The sequence below is a fragment of the Pantherophis guttatus genome, chromosome 2 (assembly GCF_059756535.1).
Source record: "Pantherophis guttatus breed Tessera chromosome 2, ASM5975653v1, whole genome shotgun sequence".
Taxonomy (NCBI): domain Eukaryota; kingdom Metazoa; phylum Chordata; class Lepidosauria; order Squamata; family Colubridae; genus Pantherophis; species Pantherophis guttatus.
Window position 1 is genome coordinate 157,876,860 of NC_142064.1, and position 20,184 is coordinate 157,897,043.

The 20,184-nt window shown below is 41.0% G+C and overlaps 1 protein-coding gene across 4 annotated transcripts in view; it reads left to right on the forward strand.

The window, feature by feature from the left end:
- CYTH1 (cytohesin 1) overlaps positions 1–20,184 on the forward strand; it is a 67,316-nt gene that overhangs the window by 17,261 nt on the left and 29,871 nt on the right. Inside the window, exon 1 of one of the 4 annotated variants that reach the window (XM_034412853.3) lies at positions 2,446–2,764. The exons of 2 other annotated variants lie outside the window; for them this stretch is intronic. In XM_034412853.3, coding sequence (XP_034268744.1) covers positions 2,686–2,764 — 79 coding nt within the window. In that variant the 5' untranslated portion in view covers positions 2,446–2,685. Of the gene's footprint in view, positions 1–2,445; positions 2,765–10,485; positions 10,928–20,184 lie in introns of those variants that run through there. One more of the 4 variants, XM_087887095.1, reaches the window with a different exon arrangement.

The following is a 20,184-nucleotide window of genomic DNA, read 5'->3' on the forward strand; positions in this document are numbered from 1 at the left end:
GTCAGGGCCACTATGGCAGCCATGAACTCCTAAGCCACCCTCTGGTCTAGAGAAAACAGATTGAAGACCCATATATAAGTCTGGGGAACTCCACTGCCAACTTGTCCTTAGAATTCAGCAGCTTAGGAAGGAAGCAGCTGTGCAGCAGGAAAATTGGTCTGCTACCTTCAACTCCAGCTCATCCTTAAGACCCAACATCACAAATATGGTTTTACATCTGGCTATCTGTGGAAGAGCACCCTAACAGTCGTTAGAATTTCTTGGATGACAATAGCTGCACACCTACCTTGTCCTAGAGTCACAACTAGTGCCACGTCCAAAACGGAGGTGGGCATATTTCAAAGAAAGAACCCCACCACCACCCTCATGCCCAATCAGGTTTCAGTAATGCGTATCAGGTCAGCTCTCGTTTATGATTATAGTTGAGACAAGCTTTATTATAGCCCAACTTTGCATTAAGTATCAGCAGATGTAGACTGGGGCCACCAACACTCCAGTGAGAAGATTTCAGGGCCAAACACAGGTGATGGAGGGCAGGCATTGGGACCAAATATTCAGACTACCTTCCCCAAGGTTGACCTACCTTCTGTCTCTTGCTTCCTCTTTGTCACTACCTGGCTATTCCCCCCTCCCAATACCCATTTCTTATGACCTTAGTCTTCTTCCCCCATGTCAAAAGGCCCCATCACACCTCAGATAATAATAGTAATTATTTATCACCTGAATGAGACACACCAGCAAAATCGCCAATTGATCTGGGTACCAGTGCATTTCTGTGAGCATTCACCATTCAAACCCTGGCTACCGCCCAAGGGTGAAATCCAGCAGGTTCTGACAGGTTCTGGAGAACCAGTAGCGGAAATTTTGAGCAGTTCGGAGAACCAGCAAATACCACCTCTGGCTGGCCCCAGAGTGGGGTGGGAATGGAGATTTTGCAATATCCTTTCCCCTGCCATGCCCACCAAGCCATGCCCACCAAGCCACACCACACCACGCCCACCAAGCCACGCCCACAGAACCTGTAGTAAAAAAAATTGGATTTCACTACTGCTACTGCCTATGCCAGACATAAATCTTGCTCTTACCAGGAAGAGACAGAACATCTCTCCGTTTCTTATCTGAAAATGAGTAAGTAGTTCCAGCTCACTCCATGCCTTCTCCACAACACTTCCAGTACAGATATTGTTAGTTCAATCCAATCCCATTCACCACTTAGTCATTTGGAGATAAAATTATAAAAGAACAGCAAAACTGCCCTATATTTTCAGGCAGAGTCCAATCCCTCTTAGTCTCAAGCCATGTTGTATAGTGAAGATGATGGCTAAAATGGCCACCCTCCCATATGGCCAACCTCATAGCATCTGTAGGATGCAGGCTGGCACTCTTACAGGACCACTATCATGCTCCTGCTGCTGCTCAATACATGGGTTTATATCTATTTTACATATTTTGCATGACTCATTTTGCCAGAAGTTGGTTTCCTGTTTATAAGAACCTATCTTTTTAAGAGCAGCCATTAGCATATAGAAGAAGCTAATGCACTGCCTAGAGACAAATGCAACCATCAGGCCTGCTATGCTTCTCAGCCAAATAAAAGCTGTGTCAAAGGAAGTACTAGCCAGTTTGTCCAGTTCATCCTTAGCTGGCATTGCTCTCTTCATAAAGATTAATGACCTTCTCAGAAAACAAGTGAAAACACATCCATAGTTGTTTGGTTTTCAATATAGTATGCAACTGCAGTTTATATATTCTGAACAGAGGTGGTATTCAGCCGGTTTGGAGCAGTTCAGGCAAATCGGTAGCGAAAATCACGGGTGGGCCCTTCCCTCCCACCTTACCTGGCTCTATGCCGTTCTATTTAGGCACGTTTTTGAAGCCAGGCGCATGCGCGGAAGGCTGTACAATTAGAGTTATGCTAGGCAACTTGTTTGGAAAAGGTTTTTTTACTTCCTGACAAAGATTTGAACTACCAGAAATAACCACATGGAATTTATTCCTGAGTCTTCTTTATAGTATTGCAGGGGCCGAGGCAAACATTCTGCAAGTTTCCTTGCTTTACAACTCCTACCCAGTTGCTATGTTGCGCTTTCCATCTACACATATGTATTTGCCAATCTTTGGTGTCCATATACACTATATTTTCATGCACCTTTCCTTTATGCAGTGACAGTTGCTATGCAACAGCCCAGCTCGCTAGATGCTTAAAACTCAAACGATGAAGCTGGATAAAACCACCCTAAAAATACTCTCTGCCCAAACCTTCCCAGACCCGTTCGAGGGAGTGGCTGAGGTGGAGCCAGCAGAAGGGGCAACTGGAAAAAATTCCAAAACCGAATGCCGTCCGAATGGTTTTGTGTGTCTTGTCAGCTGCACACTGCAGTACTAGGAATAGTTTCCTGGCAGGGAGCTGGGATTGGCTAGGCTCAGTGCGTGGGAGCCTCTGCTGTTCCTTCTGCTCCAGCCGGACTGGGGTAACTCTTTCTTTGTATTTCTCTTTTCCTTGGCCCTGTTGGTGTGGCAGGTGCAGCTGAACATTTGATGCTATGAAGCTGGACTTTCCTAAGTTCTAACCTCTGCTCTCCACCTTGGTCTCCTTGCTAATTCTGACTTGCTAGGTTGTTGTTGGGTGTCCAAGGGCAGCTTTTCCCACCCAATCTTGGGAGGGCATAATCTTGTGCTGCCACTATGGGCACGGTCGGTGAGCTCTGTGCTTCCAGTTTCCAAGCCTTCCTCTGCTCTTCCATCTTGGTGGACACCAAGCCAGGTAGGTGTTTTAACTTTTTCTGCTGTGGAATATTTTGCTGACGTTATGATAAGAGGGAAGCAAAAGACAGGGTGGATGCAGAGAGTTTAAGTTATTCCCTCTATCCACGGATAGAATTGTTTGTTGGGATCCCTCTGTTTACCATCAATTCTGAAAGCTGCACTGTAGATTGTACTTCAGTGTGTTTATTGTAGCTTTCCTTTTACAAGAATCATTACACTAATGTTCGGTTTAAAGGTAACCTTTTTTTCTTGGAGCTTGTGCACTCAAAGTTAATTCAGTTGCCTACTGAACTGTTTTATTGATTTCTTGGTTCGGAAACCAGTCTAACTTTCAGTGATTGGGTGGAAGGAGAGCTGACTTCTGGTTTGATTACAGCAGGGTAGAAATAATTTCTGTTTTTGGATCACTAGAAGAATCTTTGTGCAAGGAGACAGAAACCAAGTGACTTTGGAAATAATGAGATTATTATTAAATCTAATAGTAGGTTTGATTGCTAATTACATCTTCCCAATAATGGATCAACTTGGTGCTGAGCAGGATGGCTATTAGTGGAGGTTTGTGGCTAGGATATTTTGCTTGACCTTCCCGAACAAGAAAATGTACAACTGAGTAGTCACAGTTTTTTACCAACCAATTTGGAATTTGCCTGGAGGGGTATGAAGTATGAAAATAATTATATTTAAATGTTGCCCTTTTTTAGGGCAATTTGAATCTTCACTAATGAAGACTGGTACAGACAGTTTAAACTAAACTAAAAATATACATTTAAAACAGCAAATGAATCAGTGCCAAAGTCTGGTGACCTTGGCTAGGTTACAAGCATGGGGTGGGATCGGGGGATGTTTTCACTTCCTTTTTTTGGACTATGACATCATCTATAACAGCGGTCCCCAAGCTTTCTGACTCCAGGGACTGGCTTCAAGAGCAAAATTATCTTCCATGGACCAGTGGGGTGGGGGGAATGGTTTCATGCGTGCAACCTAGATCCCACATGTGACCAGATGACGCTTCGCTCACTTACCTGCCGCTTGCACAGACCAGTTCACAACAGGCCACAAACCACTACTGCTCCACAGTCCAGGGATTGGGGACCCTGATTTATAATGTGTCTTGTCCCGCCATGGAGAATTGCCATTTGACAGATCTTCATTTAGTGATTGTTGTTGTTAGAATCATTGCATTACAAAAACATTTAGCTGTCTGCTTTGTAGACTCCTTAATTCCTTGACCAGGGTAGTATTCAAGAAATACAAATATGCAACTTTCTCATTCAGCGTTGCACCACCTCTGCCTCATAACATTTTATATTAGAAGACAGGAGACACAGTAACAGCGCTTGGGATTGTGTGAGAAAACCAAATAGCTGGACACTTCAATAGTAGAAAATCTTTCTCTGAAACGCTTCTTACCTTCAGATAAACAGTAGATCAGTCTACCTCATCCACAGCCATCCCAAAAATCACCAACTAGTTGAATTAGAACAATCCACTGAGTTAGTTGTTAGATAGCAAGAAAGTAGTTTTAGAAAAGAACCCCACTATCATTCACTAGAGATGATACAGGTACTCCTCGACTTACAACCATTCGTTTAGTGACCGTTCAGAGTTACAACAGCAGTGAAAAAAATGACTTATAAGTTTTTACCCACTTACGACTGTTGCAACATCCCCATGGTCACGTGATCAAAATTTGACCACTTGGGAGCTGGTGCGTATTTGATGGTTGCAGTGTTCCAGAGTCATGTGATCTCCTTTTGCAACTTTCTGAGAGCAAAGTCAAACAGGAAGTCAGATTCACTTAACAACCATGTTACTAATTTAACAACTGTGGCAAGAAATGTCGTAAAACGGCGCAAAACTCACAACAACTGTCTTGCTTGCGAAAGGAAATTTTGGGTTGAATTGTGGTTGTTAAGAACTACCAGTATCTGTTCAGTCTTATGGAGGGCTAGCATAGTAGATAGCTATTATTTGATCAGAGGAAATTACTTTCAAAAATTCATGCCTAGTGCTGTTGATAGTATCTCCAAACAAGAAGATGATCAGCCATCAAAAAAGTAAAGATCATTATTTTAATTTCCATTTAAAATATGTAGGGTGATCAGTATTTTAGAGGGTGAAAGACAGAATAATTATGAAGTAAAATGTTTAAAGAAACTTTTCTACCATGACTACCTCATTATTATTCTTAAAAGTTAATTACATTGTTTTATTCTACTAGTAAACTAATTTGTTTTTATATAATTAGCGCAGCAAGTTTCAGACCTGATGGACTCTTTATGTTACTAAAGTTAACACTTGATTGTTCAGAAAGTGGTTTAGGGAGGCAACCAAGTTAAATGCACATCCTCAGCCGACAGAAATTTTAAATCAGGTTTGCGCTTTGGTTATCTGCAAGTGAGGCAAAACCCACAGAATCTGACACTTAGCTGTTTCCTTTTCACATAATTTTCTTCTGGAAATAACCTGGTGCTTTTCTGATGCTTGGGACTGCAATTCCCCTGAATCTCATGATCATAATGAAAGATAAATTATATCAGTTATAGTTTAAAGCAGAGGTCACCAACCTTTTGGATCTCAGGGACCACTAAATTCATAATTTTAAAACCTGCGGACCACTAATATGATCTGCCTAATGACCGGCTGGGTAGGCGTGGCAAGGTGGTCATGTGCAAGGCCAGGTACTGGTTCCTGGAGGCTCAGCAGGCTGAGATGGTCAGCCAGTTCCAGGCCATGATGCTGTCCTAGTGGAACAAAGCCCTCCAGCTCTTCGCCACCAGTGGCACTTCCCTCCAGCCTTCACCCAAAGCCCCACACCAGGAGGCTGAAGCAGATGGATCTAAGTCGGAATTTCTGCCCCCCCTCCGACCCGCACAAAAAGACCCAGAAGCGGGAGACGCTCTGCAGCAACACAAACGTTCATTGCATGTATCCGGCCCAGGGGCCGTAGTTTGAGGACCCCTGATTTAGTGCAATATAAAAATGCAATTTTTTTTCTGCAGACCAACAAAATTTTCTTGTGGACCACCAGTTGGTGACTGCTGGTTTAAAGTACCCAGAAGGCACCCAGTTTGTCTCCTTCGAAAATATTCTGTGAACCCCAAAGTATCTTCAAATTGTTTCTGCAGTGTATGTCTGTCAGTCCGTCTATCCATCTATCTTATATCTATCTCCAATACAGCAACACATTCTGGTAATCTGTGTTGTCTAGTAGTAACACAGTGAAAATTTGTAGCTCTGCCTGCAGATTGGGAGAAGGTATCCTATGATACCCAGTGGTTTGACAAAAAAAACCCAACACCACCAAAAACCCACAACAGCGCTTCTCAGAGAAGAGAGGGAGACTGGCTGTGTGATTATTTCTGCTCTCACAGATGTTAAGGACAGCTGTTTCCCAGGTGGCTGTTAGATCCATTTGTAAAAGTCAGCAGGAGGGGATCTGCTTTGGAAGGGGTGTTTGCGAATGGGAGCCAGGAGGTGTCCATGGAAACGTGGCCTCCACTCCAAAGAAATCCCAGGCAGGGGTTCCATTTCAGGTATGAATGAACAGAGTGGATTTATAGTGTAGGCTTCATTTTAGCTTCAAAATTGAGAAGCAAGCCTCACAGGCTTGAAGTTAGGACCTTTCTTTATCACTCTGATTAAAGCAGTAGGTATTTGCCATCAGGAAAACAGGATGTGGTAGCATCAGCAGCCGAGGACAGGAAGTTCTGCATTGACTGGCAAAATCTGCAGGTAGGATCCATAGCATATGTTTGACATTATTTAAAGCAGAAGGGGCCCTTTGTTAAATTAAAACAGATTGTCCCATTTTTCAAAGTTGGCTTGTCATCCAAATGGATTTCCTGCTTAAGGGCATTTTAGAGAACACTGATTTAGGGTATTTTCCATCTATCTACCCCAGACATCAGCTGAGCCTCGGAAATGGTAAGACCAGAGGCAAATTTGTTTATGTCCTTAACGCTTGGCTGCATTAAAGGTTTATTTATTAACTTCTGTTTAATTTCTTTTTCTTCCTAGGAGTGGCATTTGAATGGCTGAAGAGCAGCCAATTATTTTCTTAACACAATTTGATCAGTGGTGAAATTGTTGCATAATTTTGAGAGATTGGATTTCCTACAAACACTCCAGCATCTAATAAGGACTTGAATGCATTCTGAGAAGAGAAAAAAGAGATAAGTTTAATAGAACCAATCTCAGGGGTAAAATCCAGCAGGTTCTGACAGGTTCTGAAGAACCAGTAGTGGAAATTTTGAGCAGTTCGGAGAACCGGTAGCAGAAATTTTGAGTAGTTCGGAGAACTGGCAAATACCACCTCTGGCTGGCCCCAGAGTGGGGAGGGAATGGGGATTTTGCAGTATCCTTCCCCTGGAGTGTGGTGGGAATGGAGATTTTACAGTATCCTTCCCCTGTACGCCCACCAAGCCACGCCCACAGAACGGTAGTAAAAAATTTGGATTTCACCACTGACCAATCCACATATAATGAGGAAGGTATGGGACAACACTGAGATGCATATATTTTCCTGTTTGAAGACACGTTGTTGTCATGCAGCTACTAGGCTACAATGCATACAGAAAAATTGTTAGATTAGCAAGAGTTGTGGAGCAATTATAGATTGATAGTAGTCAAGCATGGATGGATATACCTATTCTATACAGCACCAGCTAGATTGGATAATAATTTTTTTAAAAAACTAAATTACTATGTCCTTAAATTCATTTGGCAAAATAAAAAACCCAGAATCAAACTTAAAATGCTTCAAGAGCTTAAAGAAAGAGGAGGATTTGGTGTTCCAAAATGGGAATACTACTATCAGGCCGCAAATTTAGTCTGGATCAGGGATTGGATATTGTTGAGAAGAAGGAGGTTGTTGATCTTGGAAGGGGAGGGGCTACATCAAGGTTGGCATTATTTTCTTTGGCAAAACAAAATCCCAAAGCACAGGTGCCATGCAGGACATTATGTGAGGAATATTCTAATTGAGTCCTGGAAGAAAATTAAGGGTAAATTTTACTCTTCAATCCCCTCTTGGCTGGTCCCACTTGAAGCTATAACGTATAGGCCTCTATATAACAAAGAAAATCATCTCTCTTACCGGGAACTTTTGGACCCCCATGGTAGTCTGAAATCAAGAAATGAATTGGAGTTGCAGGGAAGACAACTGGATTGGTGGGCTTATGCCCAAATTTGCTCGAAATTTAAAAAAGATAGGGAACAAGATGGTATTAATTTGAATCAGCATGATCTGGACAATATCATTCTAGGAAAAGAGGACAAAATGTTATCAAGGATATATAAACTTTTAATAGACTATTGGATAGGGGATGAAATAGTTAAAGACTCTATGATTGCCTGGGGGAGAAATATTGGCTATCCAATTGATTTGACAAAATGGGAAGAAATCTGGCTTAAACATATGAAATTCCTGTGGGCAACAAAGAAAATGTGTACAAGATGCTGTATAGATGGCACCTTCCACCTGCTCGTCTTTCTAAAATGTATTCAAATCTCTCACCAAACTGTTGGAAGTGTGGGGAGATTGGCACCTATTTCCACATGTGGTGGACCTGCTCCAGGACGACTGAATTCTGGAAAATTATACAGGCATGGATCATGGAAATCACAGGTTATAACCTAATTCTGAAACCAGAGTACTATCTACTGAACATCAGGCCAGACAACATAGGCACAAATATATGGTGTCTGTGTGTATTTATCACCACATCAGCAAGAATATGTTTCGCCCAACATTGGAAGGGGAAAGACCTGCCGGCTGAAGATTTGATTTTGGAGAAAATTTTGGATTATGCGGAAGCCGACAGACTGACTAAAGCATTGAGAGATCAAAAGGACTCCGTATATTTCCAATGTTGGGACAAATGGTACGTTTGGTTGAACAACAAACGCCCAAAAAGTCAAGTATAACCAGGATTATGTTTAATATATGTTAAATCTGACTGAAACCTATATACTGTAGAAAGTGTAAATATCATGTAAAATTCCTGTCGCGATCATTTGTTTGACTATTTCTTTTTTTTGATGTATTGTTTTAAATAAATAAAAAATATATATATAAAAAAAAGATAGTAGTCAAGCATGTCTTCCTAGAAGTCCTGTTGTTGGGGGCAGGAAGAAAGAGTGACGGCCTTGTACAAATAGCTACTGACACATTAATGTGTGTAGTTCCTTTTATGGTTGGCATATAATAAGCTGAGATGGGAGTGATGACAGGAAGATGAATTGTACCAGTGAAAAAAATGTGATTTTTTTTTCCCTGCGGTCTCCTCCCCTGGTTTTCTGGGTTAAAGCCAATGTCTTTCTCCAATCAGCAGAGGGCAGCGCAGACCCAACTTTTCAACTTTTGGCTCAGCCTTGAATGATGTAAGGGATTGTCCTAACAAAACAAAACAAAACCCTAAGATGTAAATCCGCTATGTATGGCTACTAATAAAACAAAATGGCTGTTCCTTAGCTGCAGCTTGTGCCAGCTTCTTCTGGAATCATGTCCTTCCTTGTGATTAGGGAAATGAGCCTTTACTCTTTTTCTTTCCCTAGTAGCAATGATGCAGATCAACTGCTGCCTCTCCTTTCTTGATGTTTCATGTATCCTGAATATGTTTGCCAGAAGATAGAGGTGCAAAAGTAGACAGAACTATTTGGAACATTAATAATAAGAGCAAATGGCAGGGTTTCCTATCATGATAAGAAAATAAGTGCATTTGTTGATAGTCTTCTTCTTACAGAGGTTTTAAAGCTATAGGAAGCCAATTCTGGTTTTGGTTATTCCAGGAGCTTCTTCCCAGTAAACTGAGTGCTCTTGACACTTAGATCCCGTAGAAGAAGTCCCATCCTTCTATTCCAAGATGAAACAAATTCCCAAAGGCATTTAGTTGGAAGAAGGGAAGAGGCAAAACAAAGAATACTGAGTTAGAATGGACGGCTGAGGTGCTTTTTTCTACTTCTCCCATTAGACAGGAATCTTTCTTTACCATTGTCCCTCTTGTTCTTTATCAGTTCTTGAAATACTAGGAAGATTCAAAAAGGGCCTATAGAGAGAAATAAGGTGAAATCTGGGATTAACTGTTTCTTGTTCTCCAGAGTGATGTGTTTGCAAAAGTCTTCAATAATGAGAGATCACTGCTTCATTACTGGTGAATGAATTGGCAGAAAGGTAGATTTAAGGCTGCCAGGTCTGGGTTGCAGAAATTTAGAAAGCCAGAAAGATAAAAGCATTCAAATGCAGAAGACTCTCTGCTGCTGCCCTCTAGTGGCTATCCACATTTCTGCATCTCAGATTTGGTAATTTTAGCAATTGCATCCAGCAGTTCAATAATTCCCTTAGAACATCCAATTGTCATTTGTTTAACACATGTTCTATGGTAGGCATGAAATCATTTTTGAGATGCACACCATTCTACAGCTGACTAAGCAACTGCTTTAAGAAAGATGGCAAAAGTCATGTAATTCCTCAGTAGCATGATGTAATATAACATTTCTCTCCCTCCTCTCCTCCCTCTCTTTCTCTCTCACCTTAACGGACGGTGGACAATTTTAATAATTTCACAGGGGTGTTTTGAAAATAACCTTCAGACATACTGATTATTCCCGGATGACTCACTGAGCTTCAAAGCTGACCATAGATTGAATTTGGCTTCTTCACTCCTGATTCCAACACTCCAACCCCTATACACCATTGGCTCTTAGTTTATTGTTTACATGCATAAAAAGCTCAGCCTTGAACCTGAGAGACCTCAGACTTTTGCTACAAGGTCTGTTTCCATATAGGATCTATATGCTCCTGAGAACTTTCTTTAGTGGGATCTCTTACACTTCCATCCATCAGGCTAAAGTTTCTGTCTGATCTCCAGAGCATGAGGGGTTAATGGTTCTCTTAAGCTTGAAGGATCAGCACAGGAACAGGGCGTTACTGGTTATCTCCGTTGCAGGCAGAAAGGCAGTGACGCCTATTCCGTCCTAAGCAAGAACCACCCACTAGCTGGAACAAGATTTGACTCATTCCAGGAAACAACAGACAGGCAGCAAGTCAGTTGCAGGTATCAGCCCAGTCGAGTTGCTGGGCCGCACCTATCTTGGATCGAACACCAGCCATAGTCTGTCTCTGCTGCTGGCAGCATGGTGCTCAGGATGGAGAATGGTGGTAAGCATATATGGTGGGGTGTTCCCAGCTCATTCCGGTGGCTGAGCCAAATCATTTCGTTTGAGGGGCCTCGTCCTAGGGTCAGTTTGACTGAATATAATAAGGAAGTCTTGGTCTATCTGTTCAATTTAGGAGACTATGAGATAATGTTTTTCCAAAAATGACTCGGTATGTTTCTGTAGTCAAAACCTCTGCCAGTTCTCAGCTCCAGTAGAGTAGAGGTATGCCTTGGGTTCCTGCTCATGAGTTATATGTCTGAAGTTGGAGGTAGCCCTGGCAGTTCTACAAGGGTATACAGGGTGGTCTATATAAAAAACAGTAGTGCATACCCTTGTTCTTGTGAAGGTTGCTGGGCTCTAAAATTTGAGGAGGTCTTGTGAAAATGGAAGCACTCCGTTTTTTCTTTTTCTGTAGGAGGAGTTAGGACTTTCTATATACTTCAAAAAGGAGACTTTCTGTTGGCAGCTGTGGAGGCATGCGGCACACAAGGCATGCCATAGCATGTCTTGGATACAAGAGTTCTCCTGCCTGTTCCACCTTGGCCTTTGGGCACTAAGGAGGCTGTGGGAGGGAAAGTATGTGGATTTGGTGAAACCAAATTTGGGGCAGGTTTCTCTTTTCTTTAGGTGCAAGTTGAATGATGTAATTTTCACTGAGCACACGTGTATTCCAAGTGAACTGGATAGTTGAACTAGTTGAGGGACACATTGTAAATGAGCAAGTAGTAGTCATTGTTGGCAGTAGTCATTGTTGTCATTGTTGTAGTCATTGTTGGCACAGAGGGAAAACATGGGAGGCCACTTGATTTGTCAACAAATCCATTTTCAGTAGATCATTTAAAATATTGTCACAGTACTCAAAGGGCTTATTAAAGGGCTAATTCTAAGTGCAAATCAAGGGTGAAAATTAGGTATTTAAAAATTCTAGCAACTTACAAAGGTCAAACATTTCTGGTTTTGGGTGTATGCGTTAAACAGGAAGCCCAAAGCTATCCCAGTCAGTGTATTCATCAATGGATTCTTGCTTTTTTAATTTTCTTCCCTGCACACTTGATTTAGTAAATGTCTCCCACTCCTTGGTGAGCTGTAAAATGATTATTTTATGCTCACAATAGGAAAAAAAAGCCCACACTTATTGTGCTCCCTTGGAACATAATGGCTGTTTATTAATGCAGCGGTTTAAATGTTTTGCCCATCTAATTTATTGGCTAACTTTTAAGTTACTAAAGAATTTCCTGAGGGTTAGCTGAATTAGTCCTCTGTAACCAACAGTACTGCACATATATGCCTGCAGTTTAGAGCAGGGGTCTCCAAACGTGGCAACTTTAAGACTTGTGGACTTCAGCTCCCAGAATTTCTCAGCAAGCAAAGCTGTACATGAACTCTACAAATTCCTAAACCCCTGGTTTAGAGGAACAGGTGCATCTAATGATTCAGATTGTAGTTCACTGAAAGTTTAAGTCATTTTCCAAAGATGCTGATCAAGTTATCAGCAGACCATTTTGTTGAATTGCAGGATTCCCCCCCTCCCCCCCCCAACACCTGACAGTATTCATGTTCATTGGAGTGGGCTGGGACTTAGCAGAAGACTTACTTGGCCTGTAGAAGTTCAGTTCCAGCAAGGTCTGAGGAACTTCTCTGTAAGGTTGGGAGAGAAGATGCTGCTGGTTCTTATAATTGGGAATGGGCCGATTTTAGGTTTGATGGACCTCTTTTTTTTTATCAAGGGCCTCAAAATGGTGTCTTGGTGGGGTTCTGTCATTATAAAATTAAGAAGCAAAGGTGTTTTTTAGTGTACATACTGAGCCTATAAATGTGTTTTCAATAGCTAAATTAAGATCACAGCTTTAGTTCATTTATAACAATTGACTCTTGGTTTTCCCTCAGTCTTTATTGGAATAGTCTAATGCAGGTATTTAAGGAAAACCTTATGTAGTTGTAATGTTAAAGAAAAGTTCTAATATTATATTATATATAGCAGTGAAAATGTACATGAAACCTGTAATTTATTCCTAGGCCACATTTCAAGGCAGAAGTTCTGTTCAGGTGACTAGAGATTTATCCACTAATTTTGAGAGTGTAAAACCTTGTTTTCGAAGTATTTCTTCATTCCAAAATAAACCCGTAAGATTTCCCTTTTGACATTCCCTAATGGGAAAAATTTTTCTTGATTCTTTATGTATGTGTGTGTTATTGTTGGATTTAAAAAAAATTTTTTTTTAGGAAGGTACAGGAAAAATGTTTTTCATTTCTTTCTGTTGTGTGGAGTTAGAAATTCTTGAGGAGCTAATACAAGTCTCCCTAAGTCTAGCATTTTATGCCAATTTCTCTTCTGCTTTCCCTCCATGTAAACATTATTGAGATGGATGGACCAATGCCTTGGCTTACTGTTCTATTGCTTCTGGCTTTAACAGACTGTCAGCAAGGTCAACACTGTAATATGTTTAACTTAAGGGATGAACCTGGAAAGAGATGCTATACCTGCCTTCCCAGTTTGGCCTTCCCTACATAATGATGAGCTTCAACATAAGGCAACCTTCAAAGAAGCCACTGCTTTGTAGCCATGGGCTAACCCCTTCGCCCTTATTGCAAAGCTATCAGTGTTCCACAGCCTTGACTTTGTGGTTTCCTTCCCATCCTGAATGTGGCTTCTGAGCAATTCACTCTGAACAGCTCACATCCCCTCACACCCATTAGCACTGACCTCAGCATCTTTTTGCAAAGCTATTAAAACTGGCTTTTCTACAGCTTTTTGTGAATTTTAATGTACATATGATAGGGGCCTGTGGTGGCTATATGGTATTTTCTGTTTTTGTTATCTAATTAATTGGTTTGATTATCTAATTTTAACAGTATTGGGCTTTTAAAAGCATTTATATTTTGTGGACTATTGTGAATCACAGAAGTCAGTCTATAGATAAATGAGCAACGAGGCTTTTTTGGGAAATTGTGTAGTTTTAAACAGTGAAACTATATACAGTGAAAACTTGAGAAGACAGATATATATTATATATATATATATATATATATATATATATATATATATATATATATATATATATATATATATATATATAATTGGCAGAGGAGTGGGATCCAAAAGGCAATTTTAATTCAGTTTCTTGGTCTAAATAAAGAGCTACTTCTCCATTGCATGGTGCCAGTTATAGTATAGCCTAAGCTTATTTATTAGTCATATTTCCATGCCGCCCACTCTCCGAGGACTCTGGGCGGCTTACACCAAAGACAGTATACTAAATAGCATATTGCCCCCAACAATCTGGGTCCTCATTTTACCCATCTCAGAAGGATGGAAGGCTGAGTCAACTTTGAGCCGGTGAGATTTGATCCGCTGATCTGCTGAGCTAGCAGTCAGCTGAAGTAGCTGCAGTACTGCACTCTAACCACTGCGCCACTTTGGCTCTTGCTAACAAAGCTTGCAAATGAAATGACCAGGACATTGATTTATTGTACCAAGTCATTTCTCAGCCACATACATTTTTCACCTTGCTGTCTGCTGGTGATGGCAGGGTTTTATTTTTCCTGCCTGTATGCACAATGCTGGGTTTTTCTCACTGAAGTTTAGATTCTCTCTTTACTGCTTGTGTTCACCGAGCATGGCACATCTTGGTTACTATTTCTTTTTGAATTTAAATTCTACCATGTATGTGCTCTGCCCAAACACTCTAGAATTTGACATAATTAGGAACAATCTGTGGTCTAAGATTGTACAGGCTGCTACTCTTGAGTTGCCATTAGCATTAATTTTGTTTCCTCTGTATTTAAGACTGCATTTAATAGCTAGATGCTTAAGGATTTTCCAGAGGTATATTGGGAATATGTTCTATGGAATCAAGGCTCTATTTTTTTTGTTCAGTGCATTTGCCCTGAAACAAAAGGCACAGTAGAAAGCAAAGAAAGATTAGTAAAGTGGTCTCTGCTCTGGCCACACGGAATCCTGGACAACCCCCCCCCCCCCACAAAACCCCGATATACTTTAATGCCAACTTTTTGCTATAAGAGACAATGTGACCCAGTGAAGCTATTATTTAAAAGAACCATTTGCATCCATTGTCTTTAAGAAACAGCATAACGTGAATTGGTGTGCTTAGTCTCTTTTGTGAAGGAGAAACCTCACATTTGACCATTGGAATTTCTGATATGTAATGTATAGTGCAGCTTTTTATTCAATTTAATGCTGCCCAGATGTAGAGGACTGCATTATTCCAGGAACTCTACTCACAACACTTCTGAAGGTCACCGGAAGAGTGAAGGCTGAATCTAGAATAAGTGAAGCAATGCAAGTACATGTTCTCTTACTTTCTTATGCAAATATAGGCAGGTCACAATATGATGAAAGATTCTGATGCAAGGGTAGAGACAAAGACTTCTAATTAGCAGTCACTCTGACATCTGTATCTTGGGAATTGCCTCTCCTTGGCTGAGTGGACTCTCATGTCAATAGGGATCCACAGCTGTGCAAAAAAAGCTCTTACTTGTAGTGATCATTGACAATACTATGAATCATTTCATAGTAGACACATCTGATTTTGCCAACTATTAGTCACAAGGAGTGAAGTACAGTTAAGTCCTCAACTTATAAACAGTTTAGTGACCATTCAAAATTACAACGGCACTGAAAAAAAATGGATCTATGACCATTTTTCACACTTGTGACCATTATAGCATCCCCATGATGGTCATGTGATCAAAATTCATCCTCTTGGCAACTGACTCATATTTAGGATGGTCGCAGTGTCCTGGGGTCATGGGCAGAGGTGGGTTTCAGCAGGTTCGGACCAGTTCTGCAGAACCGGTAGTGGAAATTTTGAGTAGTTCGGAGAACCGGTAGTAAAAATTCTGACTGGCCCCGCCCCCATCTATTCTCTGCTTCCCAAGTCCCAGCTGATTAGGAGGAAATGGGGATTTTGCAGTAACCTTCCCTTGGATTGGGGAGGGAATGGAGATTTTACAGTATCCTTCCCCTGGAGTGGGGTGGGAATGGAGATTTTACAGTATCCTTCCCCTGCCACGCCCACCAAGCCACGCCCACCAAGCCACACCCACAGAACCGGTAGTAAAAAATTTTGAAACCCATCACTGGTCATGGGATCACCTTTTGCGACCTTCTGACAAGCAAAGTCAATGGGGAAGCCAGATTCATTCAACAACTGTGTTACTAACTTAACAACTGCAGTGATTCACTTAGGAAACGTGGGAAGAAAAGTCATAAAATGGGGCTAAATTTGCTCAATAACAGTTTTGTTTAGCAATGGAAATTTTAGGCTCAGTTGTGGTCATTAATCGAAGAGAAAATGTTTTGCTCCTTATGGCTCCTGTGAATGTGAATGTTACAGATGCTGGGGGCAAATGCCCATAAAAGAAAAAATATTTCCCTTCTACTTTAATACAGGTAGTCCTCAACATATGACCATTTAATGATATTTCAAAGTTGGAAAATGTGCTTTATGATCTATACTTGCCCTTACAACTATGGTACCACCCTTGTGGTCAGGTGATCACAATCCGGGTGCTTGACAACCGACTCACATTTATGATTGGTTGCAACGTCCTGTAGTTTATATGATTGTGATTTGCAACCTGTTTTGCCGGATTCCTGCAAAAAAGGGCAAAAAGTGTCCATTGGGAAAGCTGGATTTGCTTAACGACTGCTGGAAAAAATTGTTGCAAAATCAGGTCTGCTCATGTGAGGACTTGACTTATGACCACACTGATTTATAGATGTAGTTCTATCCCTGCCCCCACTTCCACCCCCAAGAATAGTTGCTTCTACAAACCTATTTTCCCTGGCCCAACAGGCAAGTGAGTCATAGGCTTGTGGCAGTGTGATTTTTAGGGGAATTTGGGGCGGGGATGCCAACATGCATTGCAATGAATCCATCTGAGCACCCCATATGACATAGGGTACAGAATTCTTGCCTCCAAGTATAGTATTGACTCCTTCGTAGCTGGAATATTCTGTTGCATCAAAGTAATGTAAAAAAACCAGAAAGTCCAGTTGCCTCTTTAAAAAAGCACTTTTGAGACAACTCTGATCTGGATGACTGAGAATCTCCATAGACATCAAAGTGATAGTGGGCAGGACCTGCTCCTCTTTCTCTCTCTTTATCTCTATCAGTAACAGATAAATGAGTAGCTGAGGTTTTGTGATGATATGGGAGTAACATATTATAAAACTGAGGATACAGGGTTGAATGATAACAAACAACAGGGAGAGGAACCTAAATTTCCCTTCCCAGTAATGGGGTTTCTTCGGGTGGAATCTGTCAGCCATTGATCAACACTGAAAGCCAAGAGGAAAATGAAGCATTTTTTCTTACGATGTGCTAGAATTTGATATGTATCATGGTGTTTAGTGTACATAACACCCTCCTCCACTCTCGAATAAATTACCCTTCCTCCTCTTTCCTCTTTCTGATGCCAGTTGCATCAGGAGAATTGTGTGAGAATTGTTAATGAATAAATGTGAACAAATGTACTGGCAGAAGCTAAAGATTGTCCCACTCTCTAGAAAAAAATTGTGTTATGTGCTCGGCTCCTCGAACATTGTAAGTATATGAACCCCACTGTAATTAATGAGTTTGATAACAAATGTGGATCTAGAACCTCCACCAAGGATGTGCTTTGAAGTCAGACCATTGACATAGCAAGTATGGGACTGTTTGAGGAGCTTGTTTCCACAGCTTGTGGCCTACGTTTCTTACATCATCTCAAAATTTTGCAAAGAAGATAACTCAGATTTAAGGAAGTTACAAGCCTTGGTTTTTGCAATAAATATTGGGTGTGGGTGATATAATTATACAAAAAGGTTTTTTTGTCCTGCCACTGCCTTTGTCTGCAGTTGTGATATGAGAATATTTACTGCAAATATTGTGAACTCGTGTCAAAAGCAATTCTTTTGAGGGAACCCAAGTAACGTGAAAGGGAGAAACAAATATTGTCAGGAGCTCTGCTGCTGCTTCAAACACCAAATGATTTTATAATTAGGCTGTCTACTGCGCTAATATGTCTCATGCACGTACACAGGAAGCTGAGTAAATCTGGAATTTATCTTCCCCGTTGCTTTCTAAACTTCAATCACGCTACTGCCTGGGTTTTTAAAACTTAATGTGTAAATGTCTTGTTGTAGAACTGTTCTTCCCTCTCATCTGAGTGGCGCAACACCTCAACCTGTTTATACCTAAGTGTGTTGGTAAGGAGAGTTGATAGTGCATGTTCACAGTATATTACCATATATTGGTAAGAATGCTATGAACATGCATGCTTGCTTTACAGAATACAAGAAAGGAACCAGGATGAAATGCACAATCTATAATTTGATTTAAAGAAAACAGTGGAAAGGGGAGGCAGACATAAATAAGGAAAAGCTAATTATGGTTAAGAATTGGTTATATTTTTTGGATTGATCAGACATGCGAATCAACTGCTTGAAAAACTTTCAAAATATATTCTATTTATTTATGCCTTTGAGTCAGTTGATTCTTGGTGACCACTTGGACAAATCTCTGCAGTTTTCTTGGCAAGGTTTTTCAGAAATGATATGCCATTGCCTCCTTCCTAGAGCTGAAGAGATTGATTGGCTTAAGGCAGGGGTCAGCAACCCGCGGCTCTGGAGCCGCATGTGGCTCTTTCATCCCCCTGCTGTGGCTCCTTGTTGCTGGTCGGCTCCACAATTGATAGGGCTTTCGGTTAGGACAGGTAGAGGAAAAAGGACGCCGTGCTAGAAGAAGACTCTATGGTGGGGGAATCGGACTTCTGGTCAGCTGCAAAATTGAACAGGGGGCTTCTGGTTAGGACCTTTGTGGCTCTTTGAGTGTTTAAGGTTGCTGACCCCTGGCTTAAGGTCCCCCAGTTGGCTTTGTGCTTAAGGCAAGACTAGAACTCAGACTCCCAGTTTCTAGTTTGGTACCTTAACTATTAACCAAACTGCCTCTCAAAGTCTCAAGGAGAAGAAATATTTTAAAGGAAAGTAATAGCTACAGTATATCTCATATGTCACATCATATGGCTAAGCAGCCTTGATTGTAGGTGTACTCATCTCTTATTTTGCCTTTCCCTTTTCCTTGTGAAATTCTCCTCCTCTGCTCTAAGCATTTAAGACCCGTTGGATATGCTGGTAGCAGCAAAGCTACCAGCAGTCCTATGAGTAGTCTTTCCTTTGCACTAATACATACTAAAGGCAGTTCCCTCTTCATATTTTTGTTCTCTTAACCTCCCCATGTGGCACTTTATCAGCCACTTTTCTTACAGGGTGAATGTTTCTTCTAAGTGCTTTCCTATATGGCAATGTCTAAAATTGTTCATATCATATCCTGAAAAGCAGTGCAATACAGAATTATGGTACCCTGGTGAATCATATAAGGATTCACAAAGGAGCAATATATGCCAGGAAGAAATGATAGATACCACCAGATGGGCAAGTAACAAATCAGAAATGAACCTGAGATGAGTCCAGTCTTAGACGTTAACTGCTATAGGAAACTCTTAGCAAAGAGGAAGAGATTCCAGATGATCTTTGAAGGCTTTTAAGAAATCTTTGCTTAAAGGATGCCCGATCTAGGTTTGCTGTGATGGCTGCTCCTTCTACTGGATTATTTGAGTTCAGAAGGTTGACACAGATGAATTTTGAGCCTTATAACTTGCAGGCAGGAACAGGTGTGTTTAGGTGGAGTGTGTTTAAATCAGCTTTTCCGATGAATTGTTTTTCAACAGATTTATCATGTTGTAGGAAGGCTCCGTGTGGCAGCCAAAATGCAGGATGTCCCCAAAGTTCACTGATCATTCAAATTGATGGTTGGTTCCTGTTGTTGGCTTGCAGCAACTACTGCTGTCTTCTGCCTTGTGGGTAGCTACCATGACAAAATTAATCCTGACAAGGAATCTGGCTTTTGAAGATGCAGCTGGGATGTATTAGCCAAGATGTATTAAGGAAGCACTGAATGAAGTGTGAATGCCATCTAAGCATTTGTTGTCATCTTTCACTCTGAGCAAAAGAAAGCAAGGGGTTTCCTGATTTATTAGATATACAGTAAAACACAAATTATGAAGAGATGATGGTGGTAGTTCTTTTATTTTAAATTCCCAGGTTAAGTTGTATTTGCTGTGTGGCTTGGGTAAAAGTAAAAAAACTAAAAATGTATGGAAGTATTGCGCCTGAATCTGCAATTAGGATTAGAAAAAAAAAATAAGATCTCAAGCAGGAACAGGCCATCTGTGTGTAAACATATCTAATGACAT